The sequence below is a fragment of the Fukomys damarensis genome, unplaced genomic scaffold, assembly GCF_012274545.1.
Source record: "Fukomys damarensis isolate Sample0158 unplaced genomic scaffold, DMR_v1.0_HiC HiC_scaffold_5, whole genome shotgun sequence".
NCBI lineage: Eukaryota > Metazoa > Chordata > Mammalia > Rodentia > Bathyergidae > Fukomys > Fukomys damarensis.
In genome coordinates this window covers 18,604,777-18,630,110 of record NW_022900917.1, presented here as the reverse complement: position 1 = coordinate 18,630,110, position 25,334 = coordinate 18,604,777, and the positions used below count along the sequence as shown (strand labels likewise).

Here is a 25,334-nt window from a genome sequence, read left to right as displayed (position 1 = left end):
TCCTGGAAGCAGCTTGGTTTCCGGAGTTCCATCAGTAAGTCCCTTTCTGTATGACATAGGAGTACGCCGTGAACTGCCATGTGATCACCTGGGAGAGGATCGTCAGCCACTTTGACATATTTGCATTTGGGCACTTCTGGGGCTGGGCCATGAAGGCCTTGTTGATCCGGAGTTATGGGCTGTGCTGGACCATCAGTATTACTTGGGAGTTAACGGAGGTAAGACGGGGCTGGGGGGCCACCAGGACTACACATCTGCACATCTGTGTCTGAAGAAGAGACTTAATCAGGCTACAGTCTCATCGCCAACTTCAAGTTCAAAAGTGTGTTTACACTGCCTCCTGAGAATATTCTATACCCTTGTTTAAAAAATAAAGCATATTCTCATTTATTTAATAAAGTATGCTCTATCTCCCAAGTCTTAAGGTGACACAGATAAAAATCAAACTGAAGAAGGAAGTTAAAATCACAAGTGAGACAAATGGCCATGAGGAGATCTGCTTAGAAATAAATCTGCTTCCCCATGCAGTGCTTTCCAGTCCAAGAGAAGTAGAATTAGGTGTCCAGCCATTCCAAGGGTATCCAAAGATATAGCTGAAAAATGGATTTGTAGTAGAGCTCTGTGTTTCAATGATCAAGTTTGTCAAATTGAGAAGAGAGTATACTCTTAAAAACTTATTAGCAAAGTTGAAATGTGGAGAACTAATTCATCATTGTGCAGGCTTATATTGTTACTAGTCATTCCTCGAGAAGAAAACTTGGCTCCATCCACAGTCTACTTCCCCTTCCCGAGGCCATTTAGGTCTTCACGCAGCAGAGTTTGGCTGTTCTGGACGCTGGCCACACCTTATGTTTTGGACGAAACAGTTTCCGTGCCACCCTTGATCTTCCTGTGGCCCCATCTGGAGCATTCCCATCATGGAAGGCCTCTTGAAATCAGCCGTCCCTGTTCTTACTGTCCCCACTCCGACATGTCCTTCTAGACCACTCCTGCAGTTGTCCCTAGAAGGGATCTGCTTTGTGCCCTCCGTACTTCATTTATGTCTCCACGGTAACACTTGCCACTTCCTTGGTGGTTCCGGTTGGGCTGCTTCCCCTTGAGGCCCACGGCCTTGTTTTCCTTTGCTCTTCGCACACAGTGCGATAAGAGCAGCACCACTGTGACTTGGGGAGGGTGAGACGGCCTTTGCAGCTGTCACCAGAGCTAACCCTTGGCTTTCACAGCTCATCACTGATTTACCCACAGAAATGGAGTATTTCTGACCTTTAATTTTTTTTTCACATTAAGTTTATTGGTACATTTTAGGTGTACAGTATGGTTACATTCATCATTGGGATCTTGAACCTTACCTTTACGTGATGTATCTTGGTTCTTTCTATTTCCCCATTCCCCTACCCTCCCTTCACCCCTCCACCCTTCCCTATTTAAAAGGACTTTGTTTCTTCCATTTTTTCCTTTTCTTGTATTGTTTTCTTTTCCCTTCTTTCCTTTCCCTTACCCTTCCCACTTCTCCTCCTTTAGACCTTTTCTTCCTATTTCACATTAACTGAGCTTAAATTCTTAGGTCAACAATTTTGAGGATTGATGGCGATACTTTGTGGTTGGGAATGAAAACTTTATTCCTTTCTCCCTCCTGGATCCTTGTGTCATCATTGGCCAAGGTGATCCCTTGGTAATGTATTTTAAAAGAGGTGCCGTCTTGTCTGTAAAGCCCAGTGTTTAAAAAGAAGCACTATTTGGATAAAGTTTCCAAATCCTCTGCAATATAAATACAAGAATCAGATTACAGGCTGTAGTACTGTTTTTCTATACATTAGGAAGAAATGAAACAACTCTCTGGAACAGTGTGCTATAAAATACAAAAGAGAGTGTATCTTTCTGCATGATACTCCAGTTTTGTCATTGTCCTAGTCATGGTCTGTGCTCCCCAGCTTTTCTTCATGCATCTCCTGCCCAATTTCGCTGAGTGCTGGTGGGACCAAGTCATCCTAGACATCCTGCTCTGCAATGGTGGTGGCATCTGGCTGGGCATGGTCGTCTGCCGGTTTTTAGAGATGAGAACCTACCACTGGGCAAGCTTCAAGTAAGTCCTCCCCTCCAACACTAGTTACAGTGTCGCCTAAGGTATGCTTAAGTGCTGTACTAGAAATCATCTTGAGTACAGTCCTTTGGTTTTGTTTTGTTTTTGAAATAGGATCTCGTTGGGTACTTCAGGCTGGCCTTGAACTCTGTGTAGTCTAGGGTGGCCTTGAACTGATAATCCTCATGCCTCAGCCTCCCAAGTGCTGGTATCACAGGCATGTGCCACCACACAGCCTTGAGTATAGTCTTTAATGACGAGGAAGAAATTCCACATGAGCAGTTGAAACTCATAAATGATTATAAACCTAATTTTAAGCATTCACCCTGAAAATGCTAAATCGTTTGTGATTTTCTCTTTTTCAGTTTGTTTATTTAGAGAATTCTAATACCTCACCCACCACCCTTTTTTTTTTGGTGGTGGTACTGGGTTGTGAGTTGAGGGCCTTCACACAGAACTATATTCCTGGCACCCCCTCCACCTTTTTTTCTTTTCAGATAGGATCTTGCTATGTTGCATGGGTTCAAACTCGTGATCCTCCTGCTTCAGCCTCCGAGAGTGCTGAAATTACAGAGCTCTAGTCCAGTTTCAACTAGAGTCTTCGTTTCTAACCAAAATCTCCTTGAGCCTAGCATTTGAGGTCCACCTTCTTAGCAGCATTCTGCTCTTCTGCCCTAACCAGAATCTTTCATCCAGCTTTGCTTACGTACTCTAAGGCTTTTCTAGCCATAATGTCCAAAACTGTCCAAACTCCTCCTGAAAACCAGTTCCAAAGGCTTTGGAACCGCATGGTCAGGTACAGGCACAGCAGTGAGTACCAAAGTCAGTGTTAGCCATTTCCCGTGTCGGAGATGAAATCGATGTTTATTTTGATTCGGTGTCAGTGGGTTCAGTCCGTGGTAGAGATGTGTGGCGGGATGGCATGGCAGAGGGAAGCTGTTTACCAGTTGGAGGCTAGGAAATGGAGAAAGGAGGAGGAGGAGGGGGCAAGAATCCAACCCCAGCAACTTGCCTTTTCCAACCAGGCCCCACATCCGAATGTGGGACATTTTAGATCTAAAGCATAACAGCCCCCTTGGGGGACAGACATGGTGGGGAGAGTGTCCTTGCTGACATCCACATTCTTCCTGGGATGACTCCTGGTTGTCTTTAATGCCTTTCTAGTTTTTTGTCACCAGCTCCCATCTTAAGAAGCCCCCTGGGTCAGCAACACCCTGACCGAGACAGGAGCTCTCTATGGTGCCTTTCCCTATCCAGTGTTCCTCTGCTACCTGCCTGCCTTCTCATACCCATACCTTTGATCAGGACTAATCAAGTGGAAAGAAATCTGAGCATGTTATATAAAATCAGTGAAGGGTTTTTTTCTCATGCTCTTGTTCATCTGTCCCCTCTTATCCTTTTGGATATTCACTGCAGCCATTGTCTTCTTACAGGGACATTCATACCACCACTGGGAAGATCAAACGGGCCGTTCTGCAGTTCACCCCTGCTAGCTGGACCTACGTCAGATGGTTTGACCCCAAATCTTCTTTTCAGAGAGTGGCCGGGATATACCTTTTCATGATCATCTGGCAGGTATTTGCAGATGCCCATAACTGATGAACAATGAAAACAGAGGCTTTCTAGGAATTTAGGATTAGTGTTAGCTTATGTGTTGTAGCAGTCTAGAAGATAAGATATTCTGCATCTGATGTATAGAATAATTAAGCAAAATGCTCTTGTTATACCTAAGATCTAGCTTCATCATGAAGACATTTTTAAAAAGGGATCCTTCAATTACAAGCTTAAGACAGATTAGATTCCCTAGAAAAGGCCATGTGTAGTATCTATCACTCAGTGAGTTAGGCACTGGATTGCTTTTGTGATTGATTATTCATTCTCAAGACTAAACCAATGAGAAGGCTTTGCTCACGTTCCTTATTCAGTCTTTAGTGGTCAGAATTATACCAACTTGGCTATCACAACTTTGGGTAGTGCTCTGAGAGCTAGATCGGCCTGTGGGAGTGGAGCCTTTGGTGGGTGGGTCCTGCACAGTGTTGTCTGAGGGCAGAGAAGCTGTGATTCCAGGTGGACCATTACCTAACTGAAGCGGTACAGGCAGCTGGGGTCCTGGCAGTGGGTTCTTAAACGCCTTTCTCTAGAGGCAGCTTCTTTACTGAGCTTTCCATCCCCAGGAAGCTTCACCAGGGCAACTGGCTTTTGCCTAAAGGATCATTACGAATCATGAGAAATGTAGTTTTAGACACATAAACACAAAATAAAAGAAACGAAAACAACATTACCTGTTTTTAATGATGATTTTCCTTGTGCATACATGGAAAATAATAATGCCTGTCTCGGTAAATGAGTCCATTTATACAGAAGTATATGTGAATAGGTGAATAATCACCATGGTCTGCAGAAGTCAGAATGATCATCCCCTCATACCTGTGCTTTCTGCCTCTGTGGATTCATCCAAATGCAGACTGAACGTATTTGAAAGAAAATATTGCATCTGTCTAGAACTTGTACAGACTTTTTCTTGTTACTCGCTATAAACAACGCAGTATAATAATTATTTACACAGTATAATAATTATTTACATCACATTCATTATTAGTAACCTAGGGATGATAATTTTACATATATGAGAAGATGAACATAGGTGATAACGCACATACTATGCAATTTTATACAAAAGACTTGAGCTTCTGTGGATTTTGGTATCTGGGTGTCCTGGTACCATTCTCCAAAGATAGCAAAGGATAACTCTATAAAACTGTAAATAGCTGTAAATAGATTAGGATCAAGCTTTGCCTTATCAGGGCAAATGTCATACAAGGTTTAGGTTTTCTTTTCTATGGAGGGATGTTTGCATTTGTGGCGGAGAGATAATATGGTTCCTCTGGAAGACACACTTTTCCTGTGGCTGTGATCCCTGTCCCTGCAGTCAGCGCTATGGGAAAACAGTATATGCTCTGTTTAACTGAAGTACACCGTGTGATGTGTTCTCCAAGCGCAGTGACCTTTCTGTCGTCCCTGCCTCTGGATAGCGACATGGAACCAGGCTGTGAGCGGAAAGCACAGGCGTCCTGGGTGTAGTCTGGTGCTTCCGCCAGGTGCTCCTTGTAGTGCTGGCCTCAGGGAAGAGAGCCACTGCCTCTGGGTGACCCTTGGATCAGCCTCTCATACACAACTTACAGAGCTGCCTTTGGCTGCGCAAGTGTTCCACAGCACCTGCGTCACGCCTCCTGCTCTAAGCTTTTCTCTCCCAGCTGTCCCAGCGGATCACAGGAGCCACGTGCCAGTCACGTGAAGCAGGAAACGCGAGGAGTAGATGATGCCTCGAGGCCCTGTGTGTTCTTCCCACCCCCAGCTCCTCTCCTGGACCTGCACTTGGCCAGCATTTCCATGGTTCTGGCTGTTACTAGTTTGAATAGCAGCCCCAGGGAGACCCTGTGTATTTTCTGAAAATGCTAAGGACAGAACCAGTCATTTCTAACTGGAACGTCTGCATGAGGAATGCTGGCCTGTGATGTACCAGGAGACTCATCTTTTCTCTTTCTTTTCAGTTGACTGAATTGAACACCTTCTTCTTGAAGCATATCTTTGTGTTCCAAGCCAGTCATCCATTAAGTTGGTGTAGAATTCTCTTCATTGGGTGCATCACGGCTCCCACAGTGAGGTAATTCTGTGCAAACCTGGCTGTCGTTTGCAGATGCTAACTAACCTGCTCTATCTTCTGCCTAGCATGATGTTCCACAAAAATGTCTTTTCAAGGAATTAAACATCTAGTGTGCAAAGTACATGTTTTGCTGTCAGACCTTAGTACATTTCCCAAGGCCTTAAAGAAAGAAAATATTGAATAATCAATGAAGGCCACACCAGTAATGCTGTTCATTATTTCAGATGCTTTCATAATCTTTCACTGCTTTTCTTTTTTCTCCTTCTATAGCCTATTTAAAAAAATAGTAGCAGTGATACTGAGGTTTCTTAAATTGAGATTATTGGAAAGTACAGAAGTGCTTATAGTAGAATTGAAGTTGTAAATGACATTTTCAGAATGAGACTTTATTAGCTTTTTTAGATCCAATTAAGCTATTGTCCTTGTAGTCTTGCAGGACAGCTGTGGTGCGTGTGGGTGTTATGTATTCATGGGGCTTGGAGGGAGATGTCATTCACAGACTGTCCCTCATGGACAGAGTGCCCCAGTAAAGTTCAAAGCCAGACATTTTCATGTTTCATTTTTCCTATTTGGAAGCGGCATTTGGGTTTCATAACTTACATATAATAGTGGCCTTGATCAGTAGCCACACTGAAGGTCTTCTAGAGCTGTTAATATACTAAGCATTAAAAAGAGTTGGCTTTTCAGAAACGGTAGGGTTACTTGTGTCATCATTTTTAATATGCATACAAGCTGTCCAAGTAGAGGGGTTCACTTCCCAGCCAGCATCTCTTCTTATCCTAAAATCTGTTTGCCCACATCTGGAATTGAACAGACCAAGTAAGACATGTCTGAGTCCTGTGGAATTAAAGCCACAATGTCCATTTCTCCTTTTCATTATGAGCCAAACAGGACAGTAGCAAGTGTCCCTTTGAAACTTTGTAGGGTAGTGGCCTGCTGAAGTCCTTAATCTCATAAATGCTGTTGCTCCTTCATGCTTTGGAGCCCTGCATCCCCACACACACTTAAAACAATTTAATTAGAGACTTCACAATTGTTTTCAGGAAGGTTTGGAACAGTTCTTATATAAAACTAGGAACAATAAAGCCAATAAGAGGAGAAAGAAATCTCTTCTTATAAAACAAAATAGCATATCACAACTGATTTGCTATAAAATTCCAATATGGTTAACATTACAATGCAAAAACTAAACATTTAAAAATTCAGTGTTTCATACTTTTGAGAGCACCTCAAAATTTTTGCCAAAACACAATTTCTATATACTTCTTTAAAAACAAACAGACAACCCACTTTCTGTGCCCTATCACTACTTGATGTGGTTCTCATCCAAGTGGATGCGTTGACAGTGTGTTGCACTGAGAAGCACTGTAGAGAATTTTAGAGCCACCATCTGCTTAACAGAGGCCAAGGTCTCATGGGAGAGGTAGCTTTGTAGGCTTCCAGACAAATCACACGCACTGCATCGCCCTTTTCTTTCCTTTTCGTTAGACTCACGTGACTCTGCTTTGAGAAGACTTTGAGTAAAAACTTTTAACTTGATAGCACAAAATCCAGTCTAAGGGCAATGTTGCAAGTAGAAGAATGGAGCTGGGTAATAGATTGGGTAATAGATGTTGAGTGAGAGGAAAACCTGCTCTTCACAATTAGAATTCACTGGGGTCTCTGGAGTAAAGAGGCGGTATTTCATAGATGTGCTTTAGGCACCTGAAGTTTAATGCAGAATTCTTTATTTTTGTTTTCGCCTCTCATCCATTTTATTGTTATTTTACTGTGCCGCACATGTGTGCAGTCAGCGTCTCCGCTCCTCGTGGGACATGGGCACGTGCACGTAACACGTCTTAATTCCATTTTCATCCCTTCCCTTCCCTGTCGCCCCACCCAATGCAAAATTTTGTGGGCACGTTTTATGTGTCTTTATCGTAGCTTTCATCAAATCCTTCAGGGAGTCTGTAACCCCAAAAGATGAGGTGATTCAGATGCTGCCCCTGGAAGGAGGGTGGGCTGCGTGTCAGGGCTACTTTTGAGACTCCAAGTCATCAGTCCTATCAGCAGCCACTTAGCACGTGTGGCTGCTGAGCGCTACAGACGTGGCCGGTCCACAGTGAAAAGCACTGGAGAGCCAACACTATTTCAGAGTGAGTACAAGCAGTGCACAGTGCTCCATTGTAACGATTTAATGTCCGCTTAAATACTGGTTTAAAGAACATATCTTTCTGTGGTGAGTTTTATGTGTACTCTTGAATGTGGCAACTGGCAAGTTTAAAGGGTGTCTATGGCTCATATTTCAATTGTTCTGAGCATTTCAGCCTTCAGAGGCCCTGGCATTCAGTGATGTGAGTTGCGGCTGGGGTTCCAGTCCAGTTTCCCAAGGCCAATTTCCCAAAAATGTTCCTGTTTCTTGCCCAGTTGTGATCAGAAACCTTTGTCCTAAGAATACCAGAGGAGACAGCGAGTGTACCGTAGAGCTGACCCTGTGCAGTCACCTCCTTAGATAGGCTTTGGCTCCGGCTGTAGAGGTCTCGCTGAACCAAGACTGCCTCTGCCAACAGTGGTGGTTCAAGTGATGTTCCCCTCCCTCCAGCCTCACCCGAATTCTGAGTCTCACAGGAATATTTGACGAGGCCCAAGCTGCTGTTTTCTTCAGTAAAACTAGACCAGGCAGCTGGAGTATGTGGGACAAGGCGGGACATTTTTTTCTTCTGTAAAAGCGATTCCTGATTTGTTGACATACTGGTCTTTCAGAAGCTCTCTGTGAATTCCAACTTTGCCGATTTTGTTCTTTCAGACAGTACTATGCTTACCTCACCGACACACAGTGCAAACGTGTGGGAACACAGTGCTGGGTGTTTGGGTGAGTATACGGCTTTCAAAGCCACCCACGCTCCTGAATGTCTTTGGGTGTTTCCTGATGCTGTCAGGTGCCTTTCGGTGTCATTCCCTATGAAGGCAAGTGAACAGGTTTTGCTCTTATTTTTATTTATATACATTTAGTCCCAGCTTACAAACATTCGGGCTGTGAACTTTCCCAGATGTATTGTGTCAGACTCACTTTGTCAATTTGCAAATAAATCCAACTTACAGTTCTCCCAGAAAAGAACTCTGGTCTTATGTAATAAATGAGAGAATGGCTCAGGTGCATTTCCTCTGAATGCACGTTGAGTTTGGAACATGATTGTGTTGTGGGCTTTACCCACACTTCGTGTCACTGTGGCATCAGAAAGGCACCTTGAAATGGCTATGTACCAGGGCACAATTTCATTGTTCAAAGAATTAACACAACTGCATGGTTATAATTTATTGTTTTATTACAGGTATAAATGCTTTATCTTAGTTTAATATTTAATTGGTATGGGATTACACATTGTCTAGTTTAACACCTGTTAAATGTCCGGCCTCTCCCTTCAGTATTTCAGGTAAGTAATTTTTGCTACTTAAGCATCAATAATTTACCACCTCATTTAGTAAAGGAAGTTCTAAATGTGTCCAGCAAATCTGTACCAGAAGTTTGGTCCCTTAACCAGTGTAGATTCAAGACCTAATCTAGGTTTTAAAGTGAGTATGATGGTATAAAGACAGTTTCAGGAAAACCTATAATAGAAAAGAAATGACTGCTTTCACAGGGTTTAACCAGAATAGCCTTATTTCAATGTGAAAAGTGATGCAAAGCCAGGCATGTAATCCTAGCACTCTGGAGGTTGAGGCAGAAAGATTTTAGTGAGTGAAGGCCAGTTTGGGATGAGTTCAAGGGCAGCCTAAACGTCCTAGTAAGACTGTCTCAAAAAAACAAACACAAATAAGTGATACACACATATGGATAAAACTTCAGAAAAGAATATAGAAGAAACTAAAGATTACCTTAAAAAAAGTCAGCTTTTCAGAGATAATGGCCAAAAGTTTCATTGTTGCAAAACATTTTTCTCTGTGTGTGTTTGTGTGTGCATGTGTGAGCTCTCACTCCCAAGTTCTAGGGGGTTACTGTATGAGCTTTTTATCCCTGGGACGTAATACCCAACACTCACAGCTTAAAGAAGGAGATGTTTAATCTGGCTCAAGGTTTCAGAGGATTCAGTCCATGGTCATCTGGTTCTAAGTCAGGAACATCCATGATGGAAGAGTATGGTGGAGCAAAACTGCCTACTTCATGGTGGTCAGGAAACCGAGTAGGGAATAGCACCAGAGAGGACAGGCCAGTACCATATGCAGTGCCCAGGGTCACACCTTCATGACCCCCCAGACTACCCAGGAGTGTGCTTCACTGGTCCCCTGGGTGGCTCCCAAACCAACCAAATTGACACAATCAGGCTTAACTGTCAGTCACATTACCTATAATTTTAGAGAATAAAAAAGTATTGACACTCAAGTTAGATTTAGGCAAGGCCCTCCTGCACCCAGGAGACAGAAGGCCATTGGTCATTTGTTTCTCTTAAAATCTGTGGTATAAGCTGATTTCCTACCCCAGAGTCTGCAGCTTCAAAGGTCATAAGGTGGATTAAGCATCCTTTGTTTACTGATGTGTGGCAAGAAGGAGAATTCACACATCTTTGGGATTTCTGATGGGCTGAGCAGAAGAGGTCCCCACTTCTCCGGGTGAGGTGTCCTAGAAGGATGTAGGTTGGAGGTGCTTCCTCTTCATGTCTTGTGTAAGGCAGAAGTGATTTCTGGCATCTGACTTCTTTTCCGGTTACATGATCCTTCCACGTGCATTTCTGCCTTCATGTTTAAAGTCTCTGGCGAGGACTTACCTGACAGCATTACTGACTGACCTGTGAAAGACAAGGAGACATGGGTCAGAGAAGGGGTAGTGGTGGGGCAGAGTTTCTTTCTAACTGGCAGCCCAGTCTCCCCATGTATGAGGAATGTCAAAGGTGGATGGACTAACGTGTGGTAGACGGCCCTGTGAAAGAAAGTTATCCCGTGTCGGCAGTGATGAAAATGAAAACTCAAAAGATAGATACTGGTTTTTTAGTGTCTTCTGAGACCTCCTAGAACAGATGAATCTTGGGAGAACAAGTGGTCCATGCTGATGGAGAACAAACCCCTCTTCATATAACACATGGGGACTGGGCTGCATGTGTGATCTCTGGCCAGGGCCACCCTGTGTGCAGCCGAACCTGTCAGCCACACCGGGAAGGTGACACAGCAGGCGGAGTCTCTAGGCTCTTCCCTTTGCCTGTCCTCCATGGCTGTGTCCTCTATACCCCATCCCTCCCTCTTGGCCTCATTTTACTTCTTCTCCATCAAAACAGGAAACACTGAGCTCTGATTTCCTTTAATGACTGGTAGCTGCTTTGTGTTTTTTTTTTTTTTTTACTGTGTTAGCAGTGGTCCTAGGCTTTAGGCAAGTGTGGCCATAGGAGAACAGTAGTCCTACATATAGTGACAGTTTTTCTTTTGAGAAGTGGGAGTGAGTAGACAAAGGTCAGGCAGGACCACTCACCTGAGGATTCATTCGTACCACTCCACATTTTTCTCCCGATGGGCATTTTCACTTCTAAAGATACTACATCCCACGAATGTTTGTGTGAATTACTTGTTTAAATATAGACTTGCCCCATCATCCCCCAGGTCTGAGCTATTCAGTCTTTTAACTAATTTGCCCAAGCTGGGCTAGAACTTGTAATCCTCCTGCCTCAGCTTCTCTGAGTACAGGGATTACAGGCCTGTGTCACTAGTCCACTCTTGGTATCGGGAATCAAACTCAGGTCCTTGCACTTTCAAGGCAGGCAGTGGAACCACTGAGGTAAATCCCTGGCCCAGTCTGGCCTTTTCTATTTAACATTTTTAACCAGCTGGGAAATGGAAACCCTACAGGAGAGACGGTGCTGTGGGCAGTGGGGCCCTCTCCATCAGGAAGTCGCATTACATTCCCTCAGCTCCGAGAGTTCGGGGCCAGACTGATGTGAACTCCTGTGATGCGCTTCCTAGTTTTGTCTGATTTTTCCTGCTCCACTTCAACTGTAAGAATCTGTGCCCTCAAAGGAGGTTTTCTCACCTGATCCTGGCAGGTGGCTGGGACGGAAGGAGAAGCCCTGGCCTCTGGGGAGGACGGGCCCCTGAGGCGGCAGAGCTACCCACCCACTGGTGCCCTCACGGGCTGCCTCCTCCCGCCCAGCCTTTCCATCCCGTCGGCGCACTCCGCCCACTGCTGCAGCCTGCAAGCCAGGTTCAGTTCCGTGTGCAGCACCTCCCCCACCTCCAGCTCTGTCTTTCCTCTGCTGCTGCCACCTCCCCAGCTCCCACAACAGCCCACTGACCTCTCAAGGCCTCTCAGTGTCTCACAGACTGCAGGAGCAGCTGGTTCCCTTCCCTCAGGTGACACCCTGTCTAGCCCCTCATAGATGCATAAACAACTGGGCAGCGCAGGCTCCTCTGCTGCCTCCCTCCTGGCCCCGGGGCTCTGAAAGTCAGAAGAACAGAATCTCAGCTCACCCTCTGAGAACCAGAGCCACACTCTCCTGAGCTGCAGGGCACTGCCTGGCTTCCTGTGCTCTGTGGTGGTTGGATTTCATGGGTGCACATCCTGTTTCCATTTTTGGAGTGAACTCCTGCCTGGCCACCAGGTGACTTGCCCACCCACTGTGCAAACTTGGAGGGATACTTTGAGACTCAGGCAGGCGGCCGCTGTGGCCATGGCATCGCTGTGGTGTCCCCAATCGCCCAGGACAGGCTCTGCTTACAAACCGAACACCATTCCTCTGGCTCAGGGTTGGCCTGTGCACCCCAGTCACACAGAGACCTTTTGGGGTGCAGTTTCCATCGTGACCCCTGCCTGCAGCCCTGGTCCATTCGCTAAGGAGCTCCCCATTTTGGCTCTGCTCGCAGCATCTTTTTTTCCACCCTGTGGAGTCGGCAGCGAAGACAGGCAGAGTGAGAGTGTGCAGGTCAGCAGAACGTCCAGGTGGGGTCTCCAGGCTGCCAAGCATCCCCTCGGGTGGCCCAGTGTTTCTTGGCCTTTCATCCTTGCTCATTGAGACAAGGATGGGAACCACATCAATAGGGGAGCTGGCTGTACGTTTGGCCCCTTCAGCCTGGGAAAGACCACTGGTTTAAATTTGAACCGAGTAGAGGGGCGTGCTGGAGAGCTGGGCAGAGGGAGTGGGTGATGGGCTCTCAGGTGGCAGGTTCGGTGCCAGGCCTTGGGCTCCAGCCCAGACAAGCTGCCCACTGAGTCCCGGTGTGAACACAGCAGACCTTGTTGACCACCCTCTGCTGGTGGCTGGCAGACCTGGCTGGCAGCTGAAGGAGCCCTGACATTGTTGGGGTGCAGTGCACCCCAATGTCCCCACTTCTCTCCACCCCAGTGGCTCCTGTCCTCTCTTGCCTTCTCACTGCAGTTCTGTGCAGTTCAGAGTGAGCCTGTTAACATGTAAATCCTGCTGTGTTAAAACCTCAGCACCAAACTCTCTGCAGTTCTCTCTGAGTAAAAGCCAAGCCCTGGGGTGGACCCCAGACCCAGGTCACTCAATGTCCACTTAGTACCTTCTACTCACTCCTGGCCCAGCCTGAGACCCTTCACCCGGGTCAACCGCAGCTGGCTCCCTCGCCTCCACTCCTACTTAGCAGTCAACTTCTCCCCCCGAGCTGCGGAAACCTGTACAGACCACAGCGTGGCTGATTCCTCAGCACCTAGGAGCAGGTCAGAGCCTAAAGTTACTGACTCAGGAATAGGGTTTTAGAGGAAACCAAAGGTGGTTGTGAGGTCAGTTGAGTGAGTCTTGATCAGTTTAAAATGAAATGGAATCAAAACATACCAGAGTAAAATGTCAAAGGACAAAGTTACAGTCTAGTTAAAGTCATTGGCTTTACTTTCAGTTCTAGAGTCAGACAACCCTTCATTCTGTCGAAGAGAGTAAGTCTCCCACCGAGCTAAGCAGAGGAGCTTGATTTTTACAGACAGAAAGGGGATGAAAGCAAAGAATAGGCCAGGTGTGATGGCGCACGCCTCTAATCTCAGCACTTGGGAGGCTGAGGCAGGAGGATTGCTATGAGTTCGAGACTAGCCTGGACTGTATAGTGAGTTTCAGGTCAGTCTCAACTACATAGTGAGACCCTGTCTCAAAAAACAAAAAAAAAAACCAAACAAAGAACAGAAAGGGGATTGGTCATTTTAAAGTTACTTTCCTTGTCAGGCTGGGACAGGGAGACAGGAATAGAAAAATGAGTAATTGGTTAACATCAGGTTACGTCAGGTTACCTTCTTCACGTAAGGGTGAAGGCAGAGGAGGCTTATCAATCATCATGCCAGTTGGAGCTGCCTTATTGGGAAATTTTGCTGTTTTCTAATCCTTATTTCTCAGGTCACAGGAACAGCCTGGTTGTTGATGTGGACCTTCAGCATGAGTGACTCCATTTTGATTTTTTAGCCAGCTCTCTTGTTCCTGGTGCAGGAGCTTAAGTAAAAACAGTGGCCTCCCATGATTTATTTGGTACCAGGAATCAAACTCAGGACCTTGCGCTTTTGAGGCAGGCAGTTTTTGAAGCAGGCAGTGGCACCTCTGAGCTACATCCCCGGTCCCCATAATTTATATTTAACAAAGGATACGGATTGTTCTGTGAAAGTTTTGTTTCAGAGTTTGTGTGTGTGTGTGTGTGTGTGTATGTGTGTGTACTGGGTCACAGTGGAAGCTGTGGCTTTTGCCAGCTCTAGATTGCTGGTCACCATGCTTTCTGCACAGGAATCCAAGTCTAGGTGAATGTCCAGAAACCTTTCCTAATAAACTCAGGACATTCTGTTCAGCCTAAGGGTACGTGGCCATGCTGTGTCCTGCACTCAGTACCCCACCTTGGGAGTTCTATAGGACGTCCAGCTGCAGAGTTACTTTTCTCATTGCTGCCCACTGAAATCACAAGAGTCTAATAACCAGCTAGTGTTAAATTCCCTATGTGTCCTTCATCTAAAATAATGCTTTCTCACGTGTGACAGCATTGCTGGAGAACAGAGGGACAATGGTCTTTAAAGATTCGAGCCATCTACCCTTAAGCTTTGCTTAGTTGGGGCTAGGGGGAAAGATAGTATGGAGTCTCAGAAATAACATTAAGCAGACTTCTGGTGATTTCCCTGCTTTGCCAGAGTGGTTCCCAGGCAGGCCGTTGTTCAGAGCCAGCCGTACTTCAGGTGACGACAGTGGCTCTTGGGTCTGCCAGTGGTCGGGGGACCCAGGCCTTCTTGGGACCTCTCGCCTTTTTGGAGAATTCCTGCGTGAGCCCGCCAGTCCATCTGTCCAAGCTGGGACCTGAAAAGCAGGGCCATCTGAGATCTGTTCTTTTGCCATTGTTGGGAGCTCATGGCCAACTGTACATACGGCCGTGGCTCTTGTGGCGGCTATGGGTCCAACCCTCCTGGAAAAAGAGGCTCTCAGTTAATGTAATTCCTGGAGCCCTTCACATCTGTGGGTCAAAATTTTGGAAGGAAAGAAGAAGAGGGGGAAAAAAACAGTTTCTACAGAAAATGCAGGGCCCTAGAAGAGCATCATTTTCTAGGGTTCCTGCCTCCAGTGTCTGGGAAAGAAACTCTGTGACCATTTAACTTTTTGATTCAGTCGTGCATATTTTGATAATGTATATGCTCTAATAGGTTGGATTAATTAATATTTAACCTCTTGTTCTCTGTTAGGGCCATTGGTTTCCTGGAAGCGATCGTTTGCATAAAATTTGGACAAGATCTCTTCTCTAAGACCCAGATACTCTATGTTGTGCTTTGGCTTCTTTGCGTGGTAAGTCATTACTTGTTCACCCAAAAGTGTTAGCCGGGCTCCTGTGATGTCTGCTGAAAGGACAGAAAGCAAAAACCTGCGCTCTTGTGCGCCATGTGTCCTTGAAAGTTCACAGAAAGATGTTAGCACCACCGCCCAAGGCATCGCTCTGCAGTTCAAGAACAAAGCACGGGTGGCCCTGAGCGTCTGAAATGGGCACTTTGGCAGGTGGCAGAGGCCCGGAACAGGTGTGCGCTGTGTACTTAGTTCACCTACAGGAATTTGTCTACACGTGCTGAGCAGTTAAGGACCAGCCTGAAGGGACCAGAATAAGTATGGTGTCCTTTCCTCCATCTCATCATCCTACTTTTCTTTGAAGTGCTGGACATTGAGCCCAGGGCCCCACATGGAGCTAATCCTCCGCCTTTTTAAATTTTGAGACCCGATCTCACCAGATTGCTGAGTTGCCCAGTCTGAGCTTGAACCTGTAGTCCTCCTGCCTCAGCCTCCCAGAGCACTAGCACCACCGTGCCTGGTACCTTACACAGTTTAACACACATAGCACCATATGTGGGTTTATGCACAAAATGATGCTGATACGCAGTGTAAGGTGTTTTTGAAGGAAGATTATGGGATTTCTGTCCTGGGCTCATTTGCTGGCCTCGGCCTGAGTGACCTGAGCTTCTGCACTGAGGGGCCAGAGCCCAGTGGGGACTTGGGCCCAGGCCTCCAGTCTTTACCTTCACCTTGAAAATGACACCAGCTCTTCCAGCAGGAATATCAAGCAACTGCTGGTCTTAATTGATTTGTAGTTAACTGTTTGAGAGAAAAGTTATTTCACAATTAAGCTTAAGTCTTTATTTTAGTTGGTCTAGATCATGAATCAGGGCTTTTTTACGATCAGGGGAGGGAAGGGAAGATCAGGTGACCCTCTGGTACCCTGTCATCCGGTTTCAGCAGCAGTAACCCTCTCAGCCAGTCCTACTTCATTTATGCCCCATCCCAAAATACTCTGAAGCAAATCTATCTTTAATATTTTGCAGTGTATCTGAAAGAAGACAAGAATGCTTTTTTTGTTGCTTAATGCAATCACGATTCCATTATCACATCTGAAAAAGAATTAGCACTGATTCATATTATCAGCTGTCTAATCAATTTTGCTTACTAATTTTCTTTTCGAGTTCATATTTTAAAAATTTATTTGAGCCACCAGACCACTTGTCCTGGGTAATTTGTGCTTTTTACGTCTCCTTTGTTTTATAAGTTTTCCTTCTGTCTTCCCTGGCAGCTTGTTTATGAAGAAACCAGCTCTTTGTCCTGTAGATTCTCCCACAGTCTGGGTTTTACAGATTTCAGCGTGTCCTGAAACTGAGCATGTTTGTTTGTCTCCTGTATTACCTACAAATAGGTTGTTGGACCTAGGAGCATAATCAGATTCAGGTCTTTCTTTGTGGCCAGACTGAAATTTGTATTTCTTAAGATATCTTCTGTGCTGCTCATGATGTCTGTTTTTAAGGTTGTTAGAAACCTTGCCTGTCCCAGGGCACCTTGAGCCGGTTTCTTCTTGAGCAGGGAACAGTGATCTTGTTTGTATTTAGAGCACGGACTGCTCCTGCACGCATCCCGTCCTAGTGAGACAGAGGTGCTTAGGGGAGTGGCCGGTGTGCATGGAGATTTTTGCTGCTCTCCTCAGATTTCTCTGTGGCGTGGTAACTTATTCTGGACCTGAACGTGGCCTGGCTGCATGGGCAGAGGTGCCCACAGGGCTGGGCAGGCAGGGCCTGAGACATGAGAGGACCTGTCTCATCCCGTCATGTCACAGGCCGTGGATGCATGAGGATCATAACCCCAGTGCCAGGGCCTTTTCAGAGTGGTACTTCCTGTTCTTGAGTGAGTTTCCATCCCCCTTCTCTCTGTTTGAGCACAGGGCCGTTCACACAGGAAACACTCGGCAGGCGTGTGGTGAGGAAAGGGCTGGGCTGGAGAGACAGGTCTAGGAGCCGTCCGGGTGCTGAGACATTGCTTGTACGGAGCCGTGACGTGGTGACAGGCCCTTCAGCTCAGGAGCATGGTGGGCTGTTTGGGGAGCAAGAGTGGAAGGGGCAGTTGACCGGGCTCACCCGGAGGGTAGGAAGGGCTGTGCATGCCTGTCTGAGCCCCAGGATTTGTAAGGAGAAGACTTGAGTTCTCATCTGTGTCCCAGAGAAATACCATGAAGAGCGGGGGCTGGGAGGAAAATGGAAGAGGACGGGGTGGAATCACAGGGCGTTGCGAGGTCCTCGGGACAAATGACTGACGTGGGACCAAGATAAGGGCATTGAAGTGCAGAGAAAGAACCGGGTTTGAGTTACTAAGATGCTCGAGGTCACCAGCTTATACAGAAAAAAGTTATTCTGGCTCACAGTTTGAAGTTGCAGTCTGTGGTCATTTGTCCCTGTGGCTTTTGGGGTGAGTCAACACATCATGGCCAGAGCCTGTGGTGGAACAAAGTCTGTTCACCTCATGGCCAGCAAGAATGAAAGAAAGAGCAAGGGACTGGGTCCTGTTGTCCAGGAGGACCTCCCACTAGGTCCCCTATCTTTTTTTTGTTCTTTTTGAATGGTAGTAGAAATTAGGCCTAAGGCCTTCACATGGAGCTATATCCTGAGCACATTTTTTATTTTTAACAGGGTCTCCTCAGCTCCCTAAGTTGCCTAGGCTGAACTCAAACTTGAGATCCTCCTGCCTCAGCCTCCCAGAGGGCTGGATTACAGGCATTCACCCTGCCCTGTCTTAGGCCCCACTCTTAAAGGTTATGCCACCTCCCAACAGTTGCTAAGCTGGGGCCTAAGTTTGTAACACACAGGCCTTTGTGAGGTATGCAAGATACAAACTGTAGCAATCCCTGTTGCGTATTTACCAGTGGAGAGTGGAAACAAGATCCTGGCCTTCACGCCCTCGGCCTTTGTTAAGAGTGAGGCTGCTCCCCAGCGCACGTGCCAGTGCTGTACGTCCAGGGAGGGAGCATCAAGGCTCAGAGCTGCGTGTTCCCTCGCTCGCGTCCATGATGAACGTGGGAGCAGAGTCCTCAGCTGGTTACAGTGGTTGTCTGTCCAGGCGTCACAGACTGCAGGGCTCACCGCCACATGGGGCAGCCAAGCCACACCCGGCGGCCCCACACACACCCATGACGGCCCGGCTGTCCTCCCACAGCTCCCTGTTCTCCCGCCGCCACCTCTCCGTTGTGTGGGGTTGCTGTCAGACCTGCGCCGTGATGTTTGAAGTGGGTACCTGCCTGGGTTTCACAGGTGTGATTACAAACCCAGAGATTACAAGCTTCTGTCTCCAGGGACCACTCTCAAGAGGGCCTGTTGTACCCAGGCGGCCACAGCAGGCCCTTTGTGTGGCAGTCACGATGATCAGCACCTGCCCCTAACTGCCGGCCCTGTTTGCCTGGCCCCTCTGCAAAGCCAGCTCTTTGCTGCTGGAGGGAGTCCCCACCACCTGCTGTCCTCCCAAACTGCAGCTGGGAAGGCACAAGCCCTGTGCGCCTGCCCTCTGATGGCCAGAAGTTGCAATGACAGGCTAGTGGAGTGACCTGCCTCCCACTGTGGGCCATGGCCAGTGACTGGTTGGGCAGGATACTGTGTCTGTCTGTCTGTCTGTCTGTCTCACACACACGCACAAAGCCCAGAACAACCTGTTACCCTCTCTTTAAAGGACCCAATATACATAGGCTTACAGACCACAAACCTCTATTTTTTGCTACTACTACTAATAATGGCTGGGGTCTACAAGAAATATGGACAAGTATTCAAATATGCTAAAGGTTAAAAGTCATTTTCACTTTATAATTTTTATACATAATATATAATTTTAATATATAATTTTTGATGTTTGAACTGTGTATATTTTCTGGATGGGTGAGTATGAGCTTCTTTTTTTAAAAAAATTTAAAAGTCCTGATCTGTAATGTATGTTAGCTTGCATGTAGATTTAATATAAAATGAACGAGTGGTTGTATTTCCACCGTCAGGAATGCCAGCTGGAGACTGGGACTCCTTTCTCTTTGGGAATTTAAAGGAGACTGTAGTAGCCAAGCAGGGGGCAGCACACACCTGCAATCCCAGAACTGTGGAAGGCTGAGGCAGGAGGATTGGGCCCAGCTGGACAGTTTAGGGGCTTAATGAGACACTGTCTTAAAATAAAGAGCGCTGAGGGTGCAGCTCAGTGCGAAGGCTCAGGGATCGATCTCCAGTACCAAGGGGGAGAGAGGGGGCGGGGAAAGAGAGATTGCGCCCAGAAGACGCTTAGCGGACATGGACATGCAGACTGAAAAGAACTCGGCCAAAGCTGGACCTGAGCTGCAGAGCTTGAGAATCCCCAGCCCCACCTTCCCTTCCTGTTTTTGCCCTGTGTACCAGCCTCTGCAGAGTGGCATTGGCTTGTCCTGTGATGCTTTTCTTTCTCAGGAGGAGTGAGTTGGATGGCCAGATGGAAGTGTAAAGATGCGGAGCAAGTATTTGTTTATATCAGTAGCAAGCCCTAAAACTGTGCTGCAGGAGGCCGAGACACCTGTGTTCTGTGCCCAGTTTTGCCACACACCTGCTGTGCATCCGTAGAAGCCCACGTCCCTCTCTGAGACTTCATCCTCTTTGCCTTAAAAGGGAAGGGTGTGATCTTAAAGGGGGCCTTTAGGATTCTAGGGAAGAAGTAAAAATATTTCCTTAAGAAGAGAAGATCCTTCACAGGGGAAGGAGATCAAGAGAGAGAGGGAAAGGAGCTCAGTGGGTAAGGGAGGACGGAAGGAACTGGAATGTCAGTGTACGTGTGCCAGCTCTACACAGGGAGTGTGAACATTTTATGCTACACAATGTACTAATAACCAGAATCTTAAAAAACAAGACACAGAAGGTCCCATCATGATTTCAGCTGTTCCAGTGATTGGGTTGGGTGACAGGTGGCCACAGGAGACCCAGTTGGAGGGACAGCACCTGGAATACAGCACAGCCTGGTATGACTGGCTCCTAAGGGCCAGATGATGCAGGACAGGCCGTCCCTGGTCCTGTTCTGGGTCGATTTCTGTGTATCCTGGGAGGTGGGGCCTGCCATACGCTGTCTTCCCTTTTCCACCCCCTCCCTCTGTCCTTTGCTGTCCGTCTCAGCAACCAGAGACTTATCCAGATTTCATGCGTCTTGACACATTCGGAGATTCTGGATTCTCATGCAGCTGGGATTGTTTGCAAGACCCCTGGGATGCCCAGGTCGACCCACGCTCCAGGCCCTCCCGTAAAATGGCACGGTGTTCGCACATAACGTTGCTTATAATACCTAATACAATGTAATTGCTGTGACTCACTGCCAGACTGAAGTTGTAGGAAATGACAGTGAGGGGAGTTCTGTACATGTGTGGTACAGACACTCTCCGAAAAGCAGTTTTAATCCAAGGGTGGGCGAATCTCAGAGACATGGACCCCGTGGGTGCGGTGGGCTGGCTGTGAAATGGGGCACCACTTAGGGCGCGGTGCAGGCCGGTCAGGCAGGTGAAGACAGGTGTCACCTGCCTGTGCTTTGGGACCAGGAATGCCTTCCTCCGTCCACTCAGGGCTTTAAAAACATTTGTTTCCTCTTTATTTTCCTACCTGCTTAAACAAGAAAAAAGAACTGGGGTCAAAGTGGGGTTGCTGGCATTAAAAAGCTATGACAAGCAAGGGTGGCACTGTCCCACTGAGCTGTACCCGGACACAAGGGATATCTGTCCCCTTCTTTCTCTTTAGAAGTCCTCCTCCGGCCCAGCCCTGACACCCTCTGTGCTGGGGGCAGAGTGGAGTGGATGGGCTGGGAACCCTAACATGAGACTCCTGTGCCCTCTTCAGCAGCACCCACAGAGCTGCTAAGGAACTGCATTCCACGGCCCCTCACCGCTCTTGCATCCCGACAGTAGGGTCACAAGCAGTCACTGGTGTCCTCATAACCTCTGGTCACAAGCTTTGGGTCTGCACCTTTCGCCCCAAGCCCCATTTGTCCTCTGGGGCCCCATCTCTGCCACACCCAGCCATTCTGTTAGCAGCGTCCCTAGCACACGTGGCAGAAAGGCACTGAGCCATCATCCGACTCAGAAGCTCTGAGACCTCGGGTGCTTCTAAGTCGTCATTTATCAAGCAGCATCATGCATGTTTCTGTCTTCCAGGCCTTCACCACATTCCTGTGCCTGTACGGCATGGTTTGGTACGCGGAGCACTATGGTCACCAGGAAAAGGTACGAGACAGGCAGCGATGGCACTGTGTAAAACACCTGCTGGTGCTGGGAGGGCTCTTCGTGGGTGCAACTCATTCTGTCACCTGCCTGCCACGCTTGGGATCGAGTACCCTTATCTCCCTTTTGTTAGGGATTTAAATTTTCATTATATTTTGTTTTAATGGGAAAGCCCTGGACCTACCCTTGGAAGGCTGTCTTTATCCTGGTTCTTCCATGTGCTCAGGCCTCTCCGTGTGTCCCAGCCCAAGTTCCCCATCTTGAAACCTCCTGTCCTGCTTCCCTCTAGGATGCGAGGCTCAGGGTGTAGAGTATAGTTGAGAACAGGCTTGTACACTGTAGCAGTCCATCTACTGAGCTGTTTTGAGTAAAAGTAGTGCTTTTGTCTTTTATCTGCACCTTTAGTTTTAGGGACTACAGGTACTTTCTAGAAGGCTGATTGTGTGGTGTAGGAGCCCTATTTTCTAGCTGAGAAACACTGGCACGAGGAAGGTTTGTTGCTCTCCAAGGAGGATCTCAGCCTAGGATCACTTTTTTGCCCTGCCCCTCCTCCCAGGGGGTCCCCCACATTCCCCCCTGAGCCTGTCTCTCTCCCTAGACCTACTCAGAGTGTGAAGATGGCACCTACAGTCCAGACATCTCCTGGCATCATGGGAAAGGTACAAAAGGTATTGTCTTTTGTTGTTTAAAACTGTATGGACCCCCTACCCCCTGTGCTGCCTGAGGAGATTTGGGATCAGTGTTGAGGCCTTGAAGGGTCTGAGCCCTACCTGCCAGATGTCTCCTGTCACTTCTGAGTTACTCGCAGACTCCACTTAGTCAAGAGAGGCTCTCCCCTTCCCAAGCAGAGGAAACGGCAGGAGGCCCGCTCCTCTCGAGTACCCTGACTGGAATCACCCTCTAGGCTTTCTCTGTAAGTGGAAAGGGTTAGAAAAAGTCGTGTACCAGGAGGAAAAGCCTTTCAGAAGAGAAGGATATGTTTAATTGCATTTATTCCGGAAGCAGAGCTCGGTAAGAGGAATTTCCATAGTGTGGTTAGGGGCCGCTATTGGCCTCTCCGGGGAACATTTCTGAGGCCACTTGGCTGTTCGAAAGAATTAGACTTGTGGAATAATGACACTGAGGAGGCTCCACTGGCCAGTAATTCGTGCCAGTACCTAGGTGCTGATGGAGAAGTGTGGCTGAGGGGGGAAGTTGTAGGTGTGGGACACTGGGGAAACCAAGGCCTATAGGAAAAGCAGCTATCCTGAGTTCTCCGGGGCCAGGCCTACTAGAGATCACCTTGGGGAGATACTTGAGGGCACTCTGCTGAGTTGCTGGCCACCCGGTGTGGGGGGCAGTTTCTCCTGGACCAAGGAGTCATTCAGCACCCCATTGTGGAGTACTGGTACAGGGAAGCAGAGGGATCCCCCAGCTACCAGATCCATTGCCTCACAGATCGGCCCTGGTGCTTCTGGGTCTTCTGTGGAAAGAATTAAGCAGCGATAGAGATGTATTTATTATGTGGGGGAAGTGAAAAAACAAGTGTCGAGAGTGCTGAAAGAATATAAGACAAATGGTGCTGACTGTGGATGCCAAATCTGGGGCCTTTGCTGGCCTAAGGTGGTGATTTTGCCCAGGGCTGAGGAGCCTTGGGTTTGGCTGATAGGTTGGGAATCAGTCACAGCTGCCATTGGACGGCAGAGGCAAGTCATTGTGACCTTGTGACCAGGACTGGCCGTCATGGGCAGCAGGGGCCTGACTTATAAAGCTGTCAGCAGCTTGGATTCTACAGAGTTAAGAATCATTTCCATCTGAAGGATTAGAAACCCTGGTGTGTAGCAACTCAGAGAGTGGAAAGTCAGCTGATCTGTTCTTTGGTTACGAGGGTAAGGTGGTTATAGTTTTAACTGTGCTGTGCTTTGGTTTCATTTGGACGTCACTTAGGGGCCTCATCACCGTGCCCACGTGTCTCTTACCCAGTGCAGGTGTAAGAACTCTTAGCAACCCCCCAGGTTTGGCTGGGCTCTGGCCTTACAAACCCAAACACCGGGTTTGTGTCCTGGCCTTAATTTATTAATGAGGCCACTAGAGGGAGAGCAAGTCTCAGAGAAGAGCCTGCTCCTGACAGGGAAAAGGAAAGCCACAGAGAACAGGAGACCCAGCAGCCCCAGGTGATGGTGTGTGTGCTCGATTCCTTTGGTCAGGTTCAGAAGACAGCCCACCCAAGCATCCAGGCAACAATGAAAGCCATTCTTCCAGAAGAAGAAACCGACATTCCAAGTCAAAAGTCACCAATGGAGTTGGAAAGAAATGAAAGACCCTTGTTGATCAAAGATGTTCCAGAGAGTGCCTAGAACTGAGGGGGAAACAGAACTCCTTTGGACCTCCCTGTTAGGAGAGACAAAATGTGCAGAGCAAATGGGACAAGGAGGGGAACTTCGAGGGGTCACTGTCTGAGAGTCTAAGTTTTGTTTCCCATAGACCTGGCCACATCAAGCAGACCATGGTGTGGGGTCCTTCACCATTTGGGGCCTCACCTCACTTCAGCACGTGGCGTGCAGTAGTGGTGCAGTATGTTGGGAGGAAAACAGCTATTTGCTCACGGTCGGCAAGAGCAGCTGTGCTGGGGGGTCTTGTGGACACTGGGTAAACATCTTCGTTCAGACATGGCCTTAACCAAGTGGTTAACGGACTGGTCACCAGATTTTATTTTTGTGAATCAGCCTTTTCATTTGACTGATTTAGGTTTAGGCCACTCTCTGTCTTATTTTGTTGTTTTCCAATTAGGATACTTTTTAAAAGCCTTCAGAATTCACTGCTGAGACTGAAATTCGGGAAGGGTTCCCTTTCCCTCTTTAGGAAAAGTGGGGAGCTTTTATGTTGCTGTGAAGCACCCCGACTCACCCTTTCAGACCATCAGCCGCGTGGCAGGCCAACAGCAGCCTGAGGAAGGGTTAGCTGCCTGCTAGGAAGCCCGATTCCGAAGGGAACCTTTTAGTTTTGTTCCAGATGTCCCGGTCCAGGCTCACCCTTTGCGCGAGTGCCAGCCTGCTGCGGGGTAAACTCCCAGCTCCTCCCCGCCAGGTGCCTTTCGGTCGTGCTTGGCCTCCTTCCGCCGCGTGTGGCCCACGTTGTCTCAGTCCCGTGTGAGGTGCTGGTGAGTATTACCTTTCATCCGTGCCATGCTCTAGAACATTCTCCTGATAGGCACCGCCTCTGATGGATTCCTGTTTGAAATAAAACAATTCACATGAAAGCCCTTCGATGGCCTGTCTGTAAAACGCTCATTTCTTTGTATCGTACTAATATTTCCATTGTTTGTGAGCAGTGTCTGTATTTTTCAAGTGACTGTAGGATTTCGTGAGTGTTCATGTGGGAGTGGGCATATTGTAGATAGTGAGGGGAGAAAAATGATGCATTTGAAAGGGATTGCAGATTTTTTGTGGGGGGGTTAGGTACTGAGGATCAAATTCAGGACCTTGTGCTTGTGAGGCAGGCAGCAGCACCATTGAGCTAAATCCCCGACCTCCTCTGGCCTGTTTCTTAGCCTCCGTGACCCACGGGAGGGGCAGCACAGCCATCGTTCCTCTCTGGTCACCAGTGCCCAGGTGCATCTTTCATCCCTAATTAAAGTGGCCACTACCCAGTTGATTAGTTTTCAGTCATAAACTTGCCAAAAGC

The 25,334-nt window shown here is 47.5% G+C and overlaps 1 protein-coding gene across 1 annotated transcript in view; it reads left to right on the top strand.

The window, feature by feature from the left end:
* Positions 1–24,935, top strand: part of Ptdss1 (phosphatidylserine synthase 1) — a 38,144-nt gene extending 13,209 nt beyond the window's left edge. The window contains exons 4-12 of the mRNA XM_033760032.1: positions 60–218; positions 1,932–2,083; positions 3,514–3,655; positions 5,632–5,744; positions 8,530–8,595; positions 15,358–15,457; positions 21,606–21,674; positions 22,270–22,339; positions 23,858–24,935. Of these exons, the coding sequence (XP_033615923.1) occupies positions 60–218; positions 1,932–2,083; positions 3,514–3,655; positions 5,632–5,744; positions 8,530–8,595; positions 15,358–15,457; positions 21,606–21,674; positions 22,270–22,339; positions 23,858–23,967 (981 nt within the window). The 3' untranslated portion in view covers positions 23,968–24,935. The remainder of the gene's footprint in view (positions 1–59; positions 219–1,931; positions 2,084–3,513; positions 3,656–5,631; positions 5,745–8,529; positions 8,596–15,357; positions 15,458–21,605; positions 21,675–22,269; positions 22,340–23,857) is intronic.
* Positions 24,936–25,334: the final 399 nt, after the last annotated feature.